The 19,719-nt window shown below is 39.8% G+C and overlaps 1 protein-coding gene across 1 annotated transcript in view; it reads right to left on the bottom strand.

The window, feature by feature from the left end:
• KMT2A (lysine (K)-specific methyltransferase 2A) overlaps positions 1–19,719 on the bottom strand; it is a 95,412-nt gene that overhangs the window by 44,938 nt on the left and 30,755 nt on the right. Inside the window, exons 6-11 of the mRNA XM_011927037.1 lie at positions 13,864–13,933; positions 8,573–11,226; positions 5,895–6,072; positions 4,486–4,720; positions 2,165–2,229; positions 305–682 (exon numbers count right to left, since the gene is read on the bottom strand). Coding sequence (XP_011782427.1) covers positions 305–682; positions 2,165–2,229; positions 4,486–4,720; positions 5,895–6,072; positions 8,573–11,226; positions 13,864–13,933 — 3,580 coding nt within the window. The remainder of the gene's footprint in view (positions 1–304; positions 683–2,164; positions 2,230–4,485; positions 4,721–5,894; positions 6,073–8,572; positions 11,227–13,863; positions 13,934–19,719) is intronic.

Raw genomic sequence — 19,719 nt, 5'->3', positions numbered from 1 at the left:
AATAAATTGCAGTCAGATGCTGGCAACGACTACTTTAATACTGACTGACCTGTGAAGAAAGGGGCATTAGAAAAAAAAAAAAAAACTATTTAAACTCTAGGCTTCGAACAGGAAATTAAAACAATATCTCCAATTTACCTGGTTTTTTGTTTATTATTATACATAATAGTTAGAAAGAGAGCTGATTTTCTTGAACTGAAGACTTAAAATCATACATTTCCTGCTTTCAAATGCTGTTTGAGACATCAGTGCTTTTTTGTTAGTACTTGTGGTTCAGCAATTCCTTCTTGCCCTCCGTACTCACCTGATTCTGGTGGTGGAGGCTGCTTTTTCTTGGGCTCACTAGGAGTGGTTTTGGGAACTTCTTTTCTTGGCGGTCCTGTAGTAGGTGGCTGAGGGGGGATGACTGGTGCTGGCTGGGAGACCTGCTTGCTTGACTTCCTAGAAGCTGGAATGGTGGCCTGTTTGGATTCAGGCCCAGGCGCCGAGACATTCCCTTCTTCACTCTTTTCCTCGACGGGCTTTCGTGGAGGAGGCTCACTACTGCTTTTCTTTGGGGCAGGATCCTCTCTTGCTGATGGGGTAGGTTTCTGACTAGAGTCCACCACGTTCTTCACAACACTGCTCTCTTTGCTCTCTTTCTTTTCACTGGTCTTAGACTTTTTTTCTTTCTTTTTCACAGCTGGGGGAAAAACAACAACATCATCTGTCTATAAGTGAGAATAATTTTATTTAAAATAGAATTACAGAGCCACCATATGATCCAGCAATCCCATAGCTAGGTATATACCAAAAAAAGGAAATCAGTATATCAAAGAGATATCTGCACTCTCATGTTTACTGCAGCAATATTCATGACAGCCAAGATTTGAAAGCAATCTAAGCGTCCATTAACAGATGAATGGATGAAGAAAATGTGGTACATATCCACAATGGAGTACTATTCAGCCACAAAAAAGAATGAGATCCTATCATCTGAAACAACATGGATGGAACTAGAGGACATTATGTTAAGTGAAATAAGCCAGGCACAGAGAGACAAACATCACATGTTCGCACTCATTTGTGGGAGCTAAAAATTAAAACAATTGAAATGATGGAGATAGAGAGAGAGAGAGAATGATGGTTATGAGAGGCTGAGAAGGGTAGTGAGGTTGAGGGGGAAAGTGGGGATGGTTAATGGGTACAAAAGTATAGCTAGATAGAAGTGAATAAGATCTAGTTTTTGATAGTACAACAGGGTAATTACAGTCAGCAATAATTTACTGTACCCTTAAAAATAATTATAAGAGTATAATTAGACTGTTTGTAACACAAAGGATAAATGCTTGAGGTAATGGACATCCCATGTACCCTGATGTGATTATTACCCATTGTATGCCTGTATCAACATATCTCATGTACCCCCATAAATTAATACACCTGCTGGCCAGGTGCAGTGGTGGCTCATGCCTGTAATTCCAGCACTTTGGGAGGCCAAGGCGAGAGGATCGCTTGAGCCCAGGAGTTCAAGACCAGCCTGAGCAACATGGCAAAATCCTGTCTCTGCAAACGAAAATTACAAAAATTAGCCAGGCATAGTGGTGCGCACCTGTAGTCCCAGCTACTAGGGAAGCTGAGGTGGGAGGATGGCTTCAGTCTGGGAGGTCGAAGCTACAGTGAGTCATAATCATGCTACTGCACCCCAGCCTGAAAGACAGAGTGAGACTCTGTCTCAAAAAAATAAATAAGTAAATAAATACACCTGCTATGTATCCACAAAAATTAAAAATAAGTTAAAAAAATACATTTAAAAAATAGAAGCGTAGAAATGTGACACAACATTCTCAGTTTCCTGCAGCTAAAAGTTAGCATTGAAAGGCTAAAGAAAGTTAATGCCAAGTTGATCAGGTGAAATAGGTATACTTTAATTGCTCTAGGAAATAGAATTAACTATAATTTTTATATAAATCTTAAAAATTTATTATGGAAAATTTAAAAAATACCCCCAATACAGGAAATAGTCCAATCAACCCCCATGTACCTATTACTTAGCTTCAATAATCTACTCCCTGCGAAAGAGTTGCACTTAAAAAAAAAAAGGTATTCTCTTCTACTGGATGTATACAACTACACAGCATTTAAGCAAGAAGCATTTGGGGGAAGACCTTTTTAACAACACTACCTTTAGCTTGCTTCTGCAGGTAGGCTTTGGAAGGCATCCACTGTAGATTCTGACATTTTCTCATCCTAGGAAAACAAGGATTAAATCATGAAACAAATTAAATTTAGAAGAGAAGCACTGAAACAAGTGTTCATTTTGCCTGCAACAATCAGTGAATCTTTATTCAGGTTCACATTTTTATAGCTGAAAAACGGACTACTCATTACTCAGATTAAATTTGAGCCTTTGAATCCCCTGATTCACCTACCTTTAGGATCTAAAAGGAGCAAATATCAAATTATTTTTGAAATGGGACTCAAATTTCTTGTAATCCAACACTGACTAGCACCACACACAAAGTGATCAGTCAGTATTTCTTGTAGTCGCATCAGTCCTACTCTCTTATGAGGTTAATATTCATCAAGTAATCTTAACACAAAACAGACTAAAATTATCAAACAACTCCTTTGTCTACCGCTACAATGCTATAATTAAATCTGGTGGCTTTGATATATACTTCACCCCTAAATTTAGATTTAATAAAATTCTAATGTAATCTGAAGTCTACAATTGCACTGAATCCACTTTAATTCTTAAATTTAGCACAACTTTATCTTGCTATCATGTACTTTTTTGTGATCTGTAAAGTACTTTACTTCTTTCCACTAATGAGACTGAGACAAGATTCTTGCTTAAGGTCAGACCAAACCAAAGCACAGAACTACTGCGTGTCTCCTAGAAATTATCTCCCCTGAAGTAAATAATGCAGCATTTCTCCCAATAATGTAGCATTTCTCACTTTCATGTCACTCACTCATTCAGCAAATATCTATTGATACCTATTATTTGTGCCAGGTAATTTACAAGATGCTCAATCACCAAAATTTCTGTTTATGCTACTATCTTGATCTACTTTAAATAAAGTATCCCAGATGGCAAAAAGTATATCCACAAACTGACTAAAAAAGAGGAGAAAAAGTAGAGTAATAAAAATTTCAACATAAAAAATTCCATATTAGGGGATGGCTAATGGGTATAAAAAAATAAGTAGAAAGAATGAATAAGACTTAGCATTTGATAGCACAACAGGATGATTATAGTCAATAATAATTTAATTGTACATTTAAAAATGACTGAAAGAGTATAACCGGACTGTTTGTAATACAAAGGATAAATGCTTAAGGGAATGGATACCCCATTTTGCATGATATGATTATGATGCATTGCATGCCTGTATCAAAACATCTTATATATACCATAAATGTATATACCTACTATGTACCCACACAAATTAAAACAAAACTTCTTAAAAACAGAAATTTCAGCCGGGTGTGGTGGCTCACGCCTGTAATCCCAGCACTTTGGGAGGCCGTGGCGGGTGGATCACCTGAGGTCGGGAGTTCAAGACCAGCCTGACCAACATGGAGAAACCCCCTCTCTACTAAAAATACAAAAATTAGCCAGGCATGGTGGCACATGCTTGTAATCCCAGCTACTCGAGAGGCTGAGGCAGGAGAATCGCTTGAACCCGGGAGGCGGAGGTTGCGGTGAGCTGAGATCGCGCCACTGCACTCCAGCCTGGGCAAAAAGAGCGAAACTCCGTCTCAAAAAAAAAAAAAAAAAAAAACCCAGAAATTTCATATGAAGCCAAGCACTGTGGCTCATGCCTGTAATCCCAGTACTTTGAGAGGCCAAGGCAGGAGGATCACTGGAGCCTAGGAGTTCAACATTGGCAGTGAGCTATGATCATGCCACTGCACTCCAGCCTGGGCATCAGAGCAAGACCCTGTCTCTTAAAAAAAAAATTCCATGTGCATAAAAATATTCTAAGAGACAGTCGGAAAGCACAGATATTTATGCAGTGTATCTCCAACGTTTCCTGAATTGTCATAATTTTGTTGGGTCAACATAATTTCATAAAGTTGTCAGGTTTTAAGTAGGAATCCTCCAGAGCTACAGTCTGATATGGTAGCCATTAGTTACACATGGCTAAAGTTAAACGAAATAAACAATGTAGTTCCTCAGTCACACTAGTCACATGTCAAGCACTCAACAGCCACATGTGGCTAACGGCTGCCACACTGAACTAAACATTTCCATTATTGTTGTCTACTATTCCAATAGAACATTTCCATTGTTGCAGAACATTCTATTAATGACAGCATGGCCCCAGAGTATTTCTTATTTAAGAACAGCCCACACCACAAAATCTAACTGTAATAAGTCTTGCAACTCAATTACAACCACATTCAGTGTCCTGATGCATCTCTGCAACAAACTAGGGATAAATAAGCAACTTTAAGGTTGAGAGGTCAACATCTCAGAGTGAAACACCCACTTACTTGCAGCACTGCTTCTTTATATTGCGACCACCAAACTTGGGCTTATCTAAGCAATTAGTACAAACACCACAGTCCTCAGGCACCTGGCAGCCGGGACACTGCCCACACCGCCTCGATCGCCGTCCTTTCTTTACTGGAGGTTCCTGGGGTGCCTTATTTCTAGTGACAGGTTTAATTGGTTTGATGGGTGGAGCAAGAGGTTCAGCATCTTCTGAGCCAGCAATTGATGACTTGTCTGTTAAAGAAATGCGGCATTAGTTCCAAGGGAGTACTGAATCCCTTCTTGGGAGTAGAAGGAGAGGTTCTCAAAAATCCCCTTCTATCATTAGCTACCTTCAAACCTTGTTTTAATTGGTACTCCAAAAATAAAATATATTAAAATATTTATATACAGAACTCAGAATCTATTTAAAATAGTTATTTAAATGTGTAAAAATGCCAATAACTTGGCTGGGCACAGTGGCTCATGTCTGTAATCCTAGCACTTTGGGAGGCTGAGCCAGGCAGATCGCCTGAGGTCAGGGGTTTGAGACCAGCCTGGCCAACATAGCAAAACCCCTCTCCACTAAAAATACAAAAATTAGCTGGGCATGGTGGCACATGCCTGTAATCCTAGATACTCAGGAGGCTGACGCAGGAGAATCGCTTGAACCCAGGAAGTGGAGGCTACAGTGAGCTGAGATCGTGCCCCTGTACTCCAGGTTGGGCGACACAACGAGACTCCGTCTCAAAAAAAAAAAAAAAAGCCAACAACTTGCGTCTCGATGAAAGCAAAATTCCAAATACTGAAAACAAAACAGTCTAATCTAAAATCAAGAATAGAAACCAAATGATTCTAAGGATTCTTCAAACCTCTAAATTCGTTTTGAGTGGCTACTCTGCACTTAAGAACTGTATGGCAGCCATGACCTGCCTCCTAGACCTCCAACTACAGAAAGTACAACCGATCTGGGCCCCCGCTTCTGTGCTCTGAAATCGAGTGGTGCAGAGGCCACACTTACCACGGGCTTTCAGGCAGTGACTCAGTGGAGGAGTCACTCCTCCACCTGCTCCCGAGAGACACAAGACTCCCCTGACAGTCCACTTTTTCTCAAAGACACCTTGACAGCTTTCTAAACCTTTCTTACCTGCACAGCAGTCTAGGAAGATTCTAGCCTTCCTTCCCCTTCTCCTTCATGGGGGTGAGACGGGCATCACAGTCTGACAGCTCTCCCAGCCTTCCCTGGCTACCTCCCCGTTTTCCTTCTCAGGCATTTCCTTTAATAAAATTCTCATGTTTTTAATCCCCTCTTGCCATCTGTTTTTCAGAGGACCCAGACTAACTATGAAGAGCCTACTGGGCATCCCCAGAATAATCAACAAACAAATCAAAAGCCTGTTCCGACTCCAAGCTGACCTTCCTGACCTACCATCATTCCCCATGGAAGACAAAATCTTTTCTCGTTCTTCCCATGGTAAGGCACTCAGGGTGGGCATGTCATCAGGAAACACAGCTCGTTTTCGGCCAAGGGCAACAGCTGCTCTTCTGCAGACATGTTTAATCCGGGGTCCTCGCACAGAGGTCTCTGATGAGTCACTTTCTTGACCCTGAATATGAGGCAATCCAAAAACAGTAACAACCATACATGTTGAAATTATAACTGAACGAAGCCAAGTATACTTGATCAATTTCATGACGACTTAGAATCAAAACATACAACTCTAATTATTCCCAGCTGATAAATCACATCAAAACAGAAATCAACTATTACCGGATCCTAATTGGCAGCACAAAAAAAGGTCTCTAATCAAAAAATAAAAAACAGCTTGAGGTGGGAAGATCATTTGAGGCCAGGAGTTCAAGACCAGTATGGGCAGCAACACAGCGAGAACCCATCTCTACCCAAAATTTAAAAATTGGCTGGGCGTGGTAATACACACCTGTAGTTCTAGCTACTTAGGAGGCTGGGACAAGAGGATCACTTGAGCCACCTTGGGTGACAGAGTGAGACCCTATCTTAAAAACAAACAAACAACTAAGCTTCTATTCCCAATTACACTACTATTTTAAATTCCCCTCAAAATTCAAGCTGCCAGTCTATATTACCAAAAAGTTCAGTGTGGTATAAATATAGCTTATCTAACCAAAAACTATTTCTTATATTTCCTTGATCAACAGAGAAGTAGGAGTGAAATAACTTATAAATGAAAGTATAGGCTGGGCGCAGTGGCTCACGCCTGCAATTCCAGCACTTTGGGAGGCCGAGGCAGGCGGATCACCTGAGGTCGGGAGTTTGAGATCAGCCTGACCAACATGGAGAAACTCTGTCTCTACTAAAAATACAAAATTAGCCGGGTGTGGCGGCGCATGCCCGTAATCCCAGCTACTCGGGAGGCTGAGGCAGAATTGCTTGAACCTGGAAGGCGGAGGTTGCAGTGAGCTGAGATCACGCCATTGTACTCCAGCCCGGGCAACAAGAGTGAAACTCCGTCTCAAAAAAAAAAGGAAGTATAAAAGGCTACAACAGAAATGTCTCAGATTTTAAAGAGCCACTGCTCCTATCACAAAAAACATCCAACATGGTGTTAAAAATAAGTCCCATTATATTCCTGCTACAATTCTCAACTGGCAGAATTACTAAATGTAACTATGGCCCTAGGTTGAATAATATTAATTTTATTTATTTATTTTTTTGAGACAAAGTCTCACTCTGTTACCCAGGCTGGAGTGCAGTGCCGCAATCTCGGCTCATTGCAACCTGCCTCCCAGGTTCAAGCGATTCTCCTGCCTCAGTCTCCCGAGTAGCTGGTACTATGGGCACGCGCCACCATGTCTGGCTAAGTTTTTGTATCTTTAGTAGAGACAGGGGTTCACCATGTTAGCCAGGATGGTCTCGATCTCCTGACCTCAGGTGATCCGCCTGCCTCGGCCTCCCAAAGTGCTGGGATTACAGGCGTGAGCCACTGCACCTGGCCCTGAATAACATTACAAATCTAAGTTTATGGCCATCTTAATCTAACTTGATATGCTGGCATAAATAGGCATCTATTACATGACAGTCTTTTCAAAAGACCCTAAAGATCAGCAACACTTCTCAGAAAAGGCCAGTGACTAGCTTACTTTGTTAAACAAATAAACAAACAAAACAATAAAAAAACAAACAAAAATGCTGGTCTTTGTAAAAATCTGTTTGGCATCCTGTTAACTAACTGAATTCTATAGCTTTCCTGTTCCATGGCCTAAGGCTAAGTGCTTCTAATCTGTTTATTTATTTATTTTGAGACAGAGTCTTACTCTATTGGCCCAGGCTTGAGTGCAGTGGCGGGATCTCAGCTCACTGCTATCTCTGCCTCCCAGGTTCAAGTGATTCTCTTGCCTCAATCTCCCGAGTAGCTGGGAATAGAGGCATGCATCACCAACTATTTTTTTTTTTTTTTTTTTTTAGTAGAGATGAGGTTTCACCATATTGGCCAGGCCAGGCTGGTCTCAAACTCCTGACCTCAAGTGATCTGCCCACCTTGGCCTTCCAAAGTGGTGGGATTACAGGCATGAACCATGGCACCCGGCCAGTACTTCTCATTTGTATTCTGCAAAAACATATTCTCTATTGCTCTAATCCTTCACTACTCAGAGGAAGAGAATGCTCCCCTCCAGTTTTCTATTCTATCGGGGATAGTAAAACAACTTGACTATTAAAATGTACCTTTAAAATTAAGTCCCAGGTTTAATTACATCAAACCTATAAGGTACAAACAACTCAGTATCCTCTGAGTTGTTTAAGTTATCTAAGTCCCAACCTTAGTTCATTCAGCCTTAGTTCACCAATTTTCCACAGGTCCCAATCCAGCTATCCAATATTCCTCAAATATGTTTCTTACTTTTCCATTTTTACCCACACTGTTCCCTCTACTTAGAATGTTATGTCCTGCCATTTTCTACCTATCAAAATCTTACTGGTCCTTGAAGGACTACTGCAAATACCACTGCCTCCACCATACTTTTCTTGGTTCTCATAACTGGATATAACTGAACCACTTAGCCTAAAACTTGTCCACAGAAAGGGCTCAATAAACTGTTAGTTTTAATAGGCAAGGTGGAAAAGAGTACCTGTGCTTTGGGCTGGTCAGTTTGTTTAAGACTCTTACTCTTCTCAATCTTGCAGAGCTGAGCTTTGGCCTTTTTTAGGAGGCTGGCAACCCTCTTGTCAGTCATTGGAAGCTTGTCTGCCTGAGCCAACATGGAGCCTATGGAGGAAGTGGAATGTTTAACAGTGCTAGATGAAGGAGTGGAAAGGCAGAGGGTTTTCTCCTTCTCCAGGGATGGGGCAGTTGGGCCGAGGTCCAAGTTGTTTTTTTCCAGATTTCCTCTCCCTTTCTTTATAAGTATTTTGGTTTTGACAGCTGCTGTATCCCCAAGAGTCACAGAAGTAATATCAGTCCCAGAATCATGTGATGAAGACTTCTTCCGCCCTGTTGCTTTTTTGGCAGAAGATGAAGTGGCAACATCTTCACCAACAACCTTCTCTTTGGAAACCCTACCCACAGGATACAAAGCAGAACTACTCTGAATTTCTGATCCCTTTTTCCTTTTCTCTTTCCTTGACTCCCGCTTATTCTCCTTTTCTCTTTCCCGGTCTCTCTCTCTACTCTTGTCCTTCTCCACGCTCTTGTCAGCATCTCGATCTTTGGACAGCTCCTCAGGGGCCTTGTCTTTATTTCTCCCTCTTTCAGTCTGAGAGCCTGGGGTAAACCAAGGGAAGAGAGGAGTAGGACTACTTGATGAAAATGGCTCTGGCGGAGCACTAGTCTGCTTCCTTGGTCTCTGATTTTTCTCTGCAGATTCCCCAGACTGAGTCAGGGAATGAGAAGGAAAAGTAAAAGTTGGGTTTAAGGCACTAGTGGCAAGAGGACTAACAGAAATGCTTAACGAGGAAGAGACAGAAGACGGGGGAGTGAGAGGTGACAGCTCAGAAGTACTAAGCCTTCCACTTCTCGTCCTCATGGAGTGAGAAGGAGATCTTGGTTCAGATCGAATAGGACTAAACACTTTTCTTTTCCTTTTTCTATTGGATACTCCTGAAGAAGATGTTCCAGCAGAAGTTCGATTACTAGGCAAGGTTACAGACTCAAATATTCTAGAGTGAGCCTCACTTGGAGTAAATCTTGGAGCTCTCAGAAGAGGGCTCCTTTTGTGCATATCAAACCTTGTTCCAGAATGGAGTGGCGAAAACAATCGGGCTGAAGTAGCAGTACCAGATGCAGAAAAACCAGACGCAAAGCCAACGTCCTCAGGAGTTAGCGGAGGGGGTCGGAAATTATCAAATATTGGTTTGCGAATAAGACCTTCTTTGGCATACTTTGCTGAGGAAAAGTATTGTGGCTCTGACCTAGAATGCTTTAAAGAAGTCCACCTAAATGTCGGTTCTCGCAAAATAGATTTTCGCTTCCCTTGCATAGGAGCAGTGGAAGCAGGCAAAAATGGTGATGCTAAGGGGATTGTTGGAGGCATAAGCCAAGGTGTGTGGTCAGAGATACTGGAGGCTGGCTGCAGTGGTGGGGGTGGAGTCAGCAGAGGTGGAGGTGGAGACGAGGAGGTCTGCTGCTGGGGGGCACTTTGTAGAGTTGATAATTTTTTCGTCGTTCTAGATCCGAAACTTCTCTCCGACACTGAATACCTTCTGCTTCTCCTATCATTACTCTCATTTTCTGGGGACTGGGAAATGGGCAGTGGAGTATGAACTTCAGGGGTATCGCTCCGCTCCTCAGGAAGTACCTGAATCTCCTCAGAAGCCTGAGAGTCTGTGGAGGTATCAACACTGGGGCTACTAGATCGGGAGGAGTCTGAAGACATTTGAGAGGAGTGCTGAGAAGCTGCACTTGATTTTTCAGAAGATCCACAGGACGGGGCACTGAATCTACTATTCGGTGTAGACTCTAATCGGGCAATTTTAATTGGAGGGTCATAATCCTCATCCTCTATAAACCGCCGAGGGGTCTTAATGATCCGCGAGGAGATAGCACTGACAACAGGCATGATGAACTGTCGAATATTTTTGACCTGTGTCTTCACCTTTCTTCCCTGCAGCTGAGCTGCTTCTTTTTCAATTTTCTTTTGAGCCCCCTTTTTTGCCCTCTGCAAGAGTTGCTTAGCAATGGTTGCATCTGTCCTTTTTGAAGAAGGAATAATCCTAACTGGCTTAATCCTTCGAGGGCTTTGTCTGACAACTGTCTTATCTTCTTTTGTAAGTGGAGGTGTTCCTTCCTTGTCTTTCCGGACTTTCTGGGGCTTTTCCAGTTCAGAATTAATGAGGAGACCCGAAGGGGTCTTTATCCTTTCTGTTGACGGTGGCCTTCCTCTCCGTCGTACAATCTGTACCCCCTTCCTTCCTATTTGAAGCTTCCCTGTCTTAAACTTAGACTTGAGAGGAGACAGTTTACCTGCTCTTAATTTTTTAATCTTTGTGGCTTGCTGAAACGTAGCAGAAGGTGTCCTTTTAATTTTTTTCAGGTTATCTTCTTTGTTTCCCTTTGGTAACTCTGAAATGTCCTTTCCATGTGTTATTTTGATTTTTACTCCAGGGAAGGTGGGAGGTCTTCCTCTCTTCTTTTCTATACTTTTAGAATCTTTCTTCTTGATCTTATCTCCAGATTTGGTCTCTGATTTATTTAGAGGGGAAAACACAGATGGATCTGAGAGGATAGCTGAATTTCGGTCAGAGCCACTTCTAGGTCTCCCACGAGGTTTTCGAGGACTAGTTTTAACTGTGTATAGAAATTAAACAATGAAGAGCATATATTTAGCTGTGTAGTTTAGGTTTTAACTAATCTGAATATAACTTAGCACTGGCCATTTTGTACTGAGTTCAACTTGAGTCTAATGAGTCAATCAAATATCTTAATTGTGCTTAGTTTCTTTTCACCCAAAATTTGCCTCAAAGAAGTCAGCAAATAACATGCCACCTGAAAGAATATTTACTTTTTTGATACAAAAAGATAATTAAGAGTTTTCCACTGAACAATTAATCCACAAAACTGATTTTCCTACAATTTTAGATGAGCAAGAAGGTTTTTTCTGAATTCAAAGGAATTGTAAAGAAAAAAAATCTGAACTTCCTTGCCATATCCTAGCCACCAAGATTAACATTTAAGAACATGCTTCTAGTCAGTCATCCCATCTTTTCAATTCAGAATTCTGTCTCTGAACAAATTTGAACACGCTGCTCTTCAATCATCAACATACCAACTCCCTGGGCAGTTCAGAGTACCATATTTCAATCTATTTTCCCAAAGTAGACTAAGAAAAGTTTTACTGAATAGAAAAATGTTCATTCATGACACATCAGAATAAGATCACTGAACTCAGTGGCATGTGAACTAATCAGTGAAGTAACGTAATGATGTGTCTACTAAATCTACTCCCCTGCCTAGAGGTTCTTGAGCTAGTTAGTCTCAAGTTGCAAAAAGATTTAACCTTAACTGATGTAAACAGCAAAGTGACAACTTAATAAATCAAAGTTCTGTTCTAAATAAAAGGAATTTTCCAATGTATAAATAAGCTGTTTGCTACTTTTCAAGCCATTCAAGAAAACAAGACTGTTTTTAAAACACCTTGTATAAGTCTACATTTTAAAAAGTAGTAACAGTTGGCTATTTTATCAAATCTTCTCTTCCCTCTTGATAACATTCTTCTGAGATTAAAACTTCCCTTAATAGGCACCAAAAGAGATTTATGCCATTATGATGAACATTTTTACAATGGAACTACTTTCTAACAGAACAGAAGTCAACAAAGATTTTATTGTTGAGATTTCTAAATATAAATGCATTCCTCATCAATTAATTTATGAGAGTTCCTTTAATAGACTAAGGATTCACAGCTCCTTTCTCAACATATTCTAATTACAACAAAGGTAATAAACTAGGAGACAGCAGAGAAACCATGTTTCATTTCTCAAATAATGAAACATATCGAGATGGTTTCTTAGAAAAGAAGACAACATTCAAGGTAGACTGGTAGTCAAGAAAAAAAAACTTAAGAGGAAACTATCATGAAAAAGTTGTGAATTAACAAAATAAAACTCCTGCCCGGAGTCTGGGTGACAGAGTGAGACTCTGTTTCAAAAACAAGAACAACAAACAAACAAAACAACTCCTGCCCGGAAATACATCAAACAATTCCTTAACATTGTGGTAGACTTGAACCTGGCCAATCACAGGGCTTTATCAATTCTGAAAACCTCTTCTATCCTACTTTTTAAAAAAATGCTTTTGGTAGACAAGTAGAAGCAGCAGAACAGAGAAGAGTCCCAGCACTGCTGCTAACTTCCCTGATCCACAACAAATCCAAAGAACTCTCAAACTGGTTATAAATCATTACTCATATATTTTATGGACCTCATTTTGTCATCTATAAACACAAAAAAAACCCTGATGATCTCTCAAATTCCTTTCTTATATGAAGTTTTAAGACTTCATCACATGTTCAAGAGAACACTGTTACTGTCTGAATAGCACAGATACTGGGACACTACTGCCCAACTCCCCCCAACTAGAATGGCAATACCACCCCTATTTAAGAAAACTGTCAACTTGGATGTTTGAATTACATGATAATATATGATGACTCTTAAGTGAGACCCTAATGCTAGCACATATCACAAGCTAAGTCAATGTCAAAAAGCAGAAACAGCTAACAATATCATATTTAGCTGGAGTGTCTATCCACATAAAATCAAAGAAAACCATATATAAAGTTAGAATGGCAGCACAGATAAGGAATGCATTTTCATCAAAAGATGCATAGCTTTCTCCTATATAGAACTGAATTCTGCAAGCCATTAAATGTTATTTCCATTGAGGGTCTTCTCTTAGGAAACTGCTTGTAAGTCTAGAATTTCAAGATATTCTAGATATTTTGTTGGTGAGAATGATGACAAATATTGCTAATTTTCCATTTTTTTTATTTTAATACAGCCTTTCAAGAATCAGGTAAAAATGTTTCACATAATGCCAATATTTTGTTTTTGGTTCTTTGACAACAGTAGACCAAATTTAATCTGAAAGAAATAATGGCCAAATTATTCCCAAAGACATATACACTACCACATAACACAAAATGTGTAAATCTGAGGATGCTTTTAGTAGGTTACCTTCAGTTTGCCTACCAGATTTCCCAGTAATTCTGTAGAAACCTACTTCCCATGCCCCAAGTTGTTCCCAGAGAGAAAGAATAAGCCCAATGTGGCCTGACAGAGAAGAGTCCCATAAAGAAGTCTAGCTCATAAGCCATTTCCTAACCCCAGTATCGTAGAGCATCCTTTACATGCAAAGAAGGCAAGGGGAAGCCACAATCTCCTAACAAACAAAACTTAAAGGCACCATGCACTAAATTGGCCGTACCTGAAGGAGACCTTGTGGGACTTCGCACTCTGACTTCTTCATCTGAGCCAAAACCTAAGAATTGCTCATCCTACAACAAAGGAAAATTATTTTAAAATCAGAAGCAAAAACGTGCATACAAACACATCCCAAAGAAATGCCCGGAGGAGACACAAATGAATTTGGAAAATTTGCCTTTTTATATTAATTATCATCATTCAAATGGATACTATAAAATAACTAATATAGAAATAAATGGACCCAGTCATACAGCTTTATTATAGACAAATAGGAGCTGTGTAGTAACTGAACAATGCATTGAAATGTCATCTTTGGTGCATAGTACACAGAGGATAGTCCTAAATTTCAAACTATAGATACAGCCCAAAACAATTAAAGGACAACTTTAAATCAGGTAAGCAAATAAGTATAATGGCAGAAACATACAGCCCCAATACAACAAATGCTTTTCAACAAGTATTTAAGTCTATAGACACATAAGGAGTAACATAAACAATATAATAATCTCTTGCCTTCTAAATATTAATAGAGACTGAAAGTGCCATAATTGTCAGTTCCTTAACTCAGGAATTGACATTTAGATGTGATTTCTGTACATTTGAGATCCAGAGAGTCTCAACATGCATTTTATGGTATAATTTTAAAAATGCCTGTGATAAGAGACTTAATGGTGGGCAGCAGTGTTTGTGAAAGGGATCATGAATTGACCACATACAGAATGAAATCCTTTACTAAAACTTAGGGAAACATCCTATTTTCAGTTATAGTTGGAAAAGACAAAAAGCAAAAGCTTCTGCTTACCTCTAATTTTTAACCTGCTCTATTTAAAAAAAAAAAAAAGGATTTGTTTAACCTATTTTGCACAAGTTATCAAGAAAGATGGTCTATTTAAACAAACTGATTAATAGAAAGTCAATGATTCAGAGATTGAGTTCTTTCCAGAGAGAGACACAGAATGATAGAATTTCAGATTCCGGAAACAAAATCCATATAAAACAAGAACAAAATAAGGAATGAAGAACAGACATTCTGGAACCTCCAGTTTCTAGTGGTAAGTCCCAAACTGAGTTCCAATGATAAAAGCACTGACATTTTCCTCTCAAGAGGTAAGATCACAGGTATGTGGACAACATCAATGAATTTTCTGAAGGATTATTTTCTCAGTTAATTTAAAACTAGAGTCAGGTGCTAACCGTCTTAGCCATTTTTCAGCCATGACTATATTAAAAGACATATGTAACTTTTAGGACAAATTAGCAGGTTCATCTCTTAAATTTAAATGCTTTAGAGGAGCAAAACATTTAAGGCCCAGTCTTTGCATACTAGGCAACTGAGAGACAGTCTTACTGGCATCTAAAAAGGCTTTTGCTCTGAGATTGCTAAGATTAACATATTGGACTATCTAAAACAAGGCTGAAATTCTCCTCTTCAAAGACATCTGAAAAAGCATTATAATTTTTTTTTTTTGAGTCTTGCTCTGTCACCCAGGCTGGAGTGCAGTGGCGCGATCTCAGTTCACTGCAACCTCCGCCTCCTGGGTTCAAGCGATTCTCTTGCCTCAGCCACCTGAGTAGCTAAGACTACAGGCCCTTGCCACCATGTCCAGCTAATTTTTGTATTTTTATTAGAGATAGTGTTTTACCATGTTGGCCAGGTTGGTCTCAAACTCCTGACCTCAAGTAATCTGCCCGCCTCACCCTCCCAAACAGCTGGGATTACAGGCATGAACCACTATGCCCAGCCATGAAAAAGTATTATAATTCTAAGAATGTATGAAACCTAAATTTAAGGAACACAGACTAGAGTACTTTTTTAAAAAAATTACCTATTTTGCTCGGGCTGGTCTTTAATTCCTGGTCTCAAGTGATACTCCTGCCTCAGCCTCCTGAGTAGTTGGGACTACATACATGCACCACCATGCCTGGCTTACTGGAGTACTTTTTACAGTTTCATCTTTCATCACTAATTTAAATTCTTACACGTAAGTTCTTTTTCTGTTGTTTTTTTGTTTGTTTTTTGTTTTTTTGAGACAGAGTCTTGCTCTGTCACCCAAGCTGGAGTGCAATGGCGCCACCTCAGAGCTTGCTGCAGCCTCTGCCTCCCAGGTTCAAGAGATTCTCATGCCTCAGCCTCCCAAGTAGCTGGAGTTACAGGCATGTGCTACCACACCTGGCTAATTTCATATTTTTAGTAGAGATGGGGCTTTTGCAATGTTGGCCAGGCTGGTCTTGAACTCCTGGCCTCAAGTGATCCACCCACCTCAGCCTCCCAAAGTGCTGGGATTACAGGTGTGAGCCACTGTGCCCAGCCGGTTCTTTTTACTTTAAGAAAGTTTAAAGTAAATTATTACTGTGAACATTATTTGTAAATAAAACAATTTTCTCCTGACCAGCACAGTAGCTCACACCTTAATCCCAGCGCCTTGAGAGGCCAAGATTGGAAGGACTGTTTGAGGCCAGGAGTTCAAGACTAGCCTGGGCAACATGGTGAGACCCAACATAGTGAGTCTTTACAGAAAATTTTAAAATTAGCCAGTGCTCACTCTGTCACTCAGGCTGGACTGCAGTGGTGTGATCACGGCTCACTGCAGCCTCAAACTCCTGGGCTCTAGCAATGCTCCTGCCTTAGCCTCCTGGGCAGCTGGGACTACAGGCATGTACCAGCACCTAGCTAATTGTAAAATTTTTTACAGAGACGGGGTCTCGCTATGTTGCCCAGGCTGGTCTCAAACTTCTGGGCTCAAGTGATCCTCCCACATTGGCCTCCCAATCTAAAAAAAACTAAAAATAATTTTAAAATAAAAAAATTATCTCTCTTTTTTCATCTTAAAATAAGTTAGTATATAACTAACCTAAGACATGTGAATCTTAACCCCAAATAAATTTCTGGAATCATTTTCAGGGTTTACACTGTAGGCTACAATGTTACCAAAAACAAAACAAAACAAAACAAGCCAAAACTCCTAACAGCACAATTAATATAAAATCTTATCACAATAATGAAATTCCATATTGTTAACTTTTAAAATGTACTTTCAGGCAGGAAAAAAAAGACATTAAAAATAGCAACCCTAAAGTATATTTTGTGGAAAAAGCAAATAAAATAGGCAATGGCAAATCACTTCAGATGCTATAAAAAACAAAACAGAAATAAAAAAATCATAGAATGTAATTGTAGATATTATATACATGTAGATGTAGACAGCCAATCCAATCTTCTCATACATGATGCCAGTAAGGACAGTGCTCGATGTGGGGAGAGAAGGGTTGGTTTAGGGTCTCAGTCTGGTTCTCTCAGACTATGTAATCTTAGACAACTCACTTACTGTATCTATCCCTCAATTTCATGTTTTATTTGAGCATTGTAAGGAATAAATAATTTATGTGAAATCACTTGGAAAGCTATAGGCAACATACATATGAGGGGACTTCAAAAAGTTCATGGAAAAATGGAATTAAAAGATAAAAATTAAAAATATAAATTTTATTTCTCAACATAATCTCCAAGGTCAAGACACTTTTGTAAGCCATGATACCAGCCATTTAGCCCATTCCCATGAACTGGGGGTCATGGGAATTGAAACATTTTAATGCAGTTTCTTTTACATTATTAACTGAAGAAAAATGGGTGCCCTTCATAGTTTTTTGTTTTTTTTTTTTCATTTTAAGATGGAGTCTCACTCTGTCACTCAGCTGTAGTGCAGTGGCACAGTCTTGGCTCACTGCAACCTCCGTCTCCTGGGTTCAAGCGATTCTCCTGCCTCAGCCTAGAGGCTCTGCTTCCTTCATAGATTTTTAAGATTGGGAAACAAGACAGGCCAAGGAGCCAAATCAGCATATTTAATGATACTGAATGGCTTCTTATCAAAATTCTCACAAAATTGCCCTTGTTTGATGAGAGGAATGAGCAGGAACATTATCATGATGGAGCAGGACTCTCTGGTGAAGTTTTCCTGGGTATTTTTTACTAAAGCTTTGGTTAACTTTCTCAAAAACACTTTCAAATAAGCTAATGCTGTCATTCTTTGGTCCTCCAGAAAGTCAACAAGCAAAATGCCCTGAGCATCCCCAAAAAACTGTTGCCTTGACCTTTGCTCTTAAACAGTCTGCTTTTGCTTTGACTGGACCACTTCTACCTCCTGGTAGCCACTACTTTGATCATGCTTTGTCTTCAGGATCGTATTGGTAAAGCCATGTTTCATCTCCTGTTAAAATTCTTCAAACACATGCTTTAGGATCTTGCTCCCACTTGTTTAAAATTTCCACTGAATGCTCTACACTTGTCTGCAGCTGATTTGGGTGCAATGGTTTTGGTACCCATTTGATAGAAAGCTGCTCAACTTTAGTTTAGTTTTTTTTTTTTTGTTTTTGAGACAGAGTTTCGCTCTTGTCACCCAGGCTGGAGTGCAATGGTACAATCTTGGCTTACTGCAACCTCCACCTCCTGGGTTCAAGTGATTCTCCTGCCTCAACCTCCCAAGTAGCTGGGACTACAGGCGTGCACCACCACACCTGGCTATTTTTGTATTTTTAGTGGAGACAGGGTTTTGTTATGTTGGCCAGGCTGTTCTGGAACTCCTCACCTCAGGTGATCCACCCACTTTGGCCTCTGAAAGTGCTGGGATAACAGGCGTGAGCCACCACGCCCAGCCAACTTCAGTTTTTCAGTCAGAACTGTGTAAGCTGAACCAATTGAGATGTCTATGGTGCTGGCTATTATTTGTGCTGTTAATCATCATTCCTCTTCAATTACTGCATGGAACAAGATGAATTTTTTCCTTGCAAACTGGACAGTCTGCTACAGGCTTCATCTTCAACATCATCTTGTCCCTTCTTAAAATGCTATCCAATTATTTATTTGGGGCACAGTCCCCATAAACTTTACGTAAAGCGTCAGTAATTTCACTGTTCTTTCACTCAGCTTCACCATAAATTTTACGTTTGTTTTTGCTTCAATTTTAGCAGAACTTATGCTGCTCTGATAGGGCTCGTTTCAAACTGATGTCTTATCCTTCTTAGTGCCTCAAACTGCATCTTGTTCAGACATGTTATGACAAGTTAGTGCAAGTTTATTTTGGTACATAAAAAAATTTTGAAATTCTGCAGTTTTTTCATAATATGTATTTTCCATGAGTTTTTTTTGAAGTCCCCTCACATAGTAGTTCTTGCTGTGTTTGAAGAAAATGAAGCTCTAAGAGGCCCAAGATCTCACAGTTAGCTACAAAGAACCTAAGTGTCTAAATTGGCTGTACAATAGTCTTCCTACCATAATAGGTAAAATATAAAACAATAAATATTTAAAGGAATTGAGTAAGTTGTCTATAGTACAAAATATGCTATTCTTTTAGCTACTGTAAAAGTCATATGATGGCCATTTTCAGATCCTTCAAATTTCTGATTAATTCATTCTTTTCCTGAATTATACTCATGGAACAACCTGCTAATCTATGCATTTCACAAAGGCATCTGGGGATTTTCCAACACTTACCAGGGGACTACATTGCTAAATACATGTATTTTATGCTCCAAATGCTACAATGACTGACAGCTCAAGCAACTATACATGTAATAATCAACAGGTAAAGTATTCAACAGGTAATAAAAAGTTATTAATCTTCAAAAGAAATGGGCTGGGTTCAGTGGCTCATGCCTGTAATCCCAGCACTTTGGGAGGAAAAGGTAGGAGGAGTGCTTGACCCCAGGAGTTCAAGACCAGCCTGGGCAACATGGCAAGACTCCATCTTTATTTTATTTTATTTTATTTTATTTATTTATTTTTTTTTGAGATGGAGTCTTGCTCTGTCGCCCGGGCTGGAGTGCAGTGGCCTGATCTCAGCTCACTGCAAGCTCCGCCTCC

This window comes from Colobus angolensis, unplaced genomic scaffold, assembly GCF_000951035.1.
Source record: "Colobus angolensis palliatus isolate OR3802 unplaced genomic scaffold, Cang.pa_1.0 Scaffold7, whole genome shotgun sequence".
NCBI lineage: Eukaryota > Metazoa > Chordata > Mammalia > Primates > Cercopithecidae > Colobus > Colobus angolensis.
This window is presented reverse-complemented; position numbering and strand designations above follow the sequence as displayed.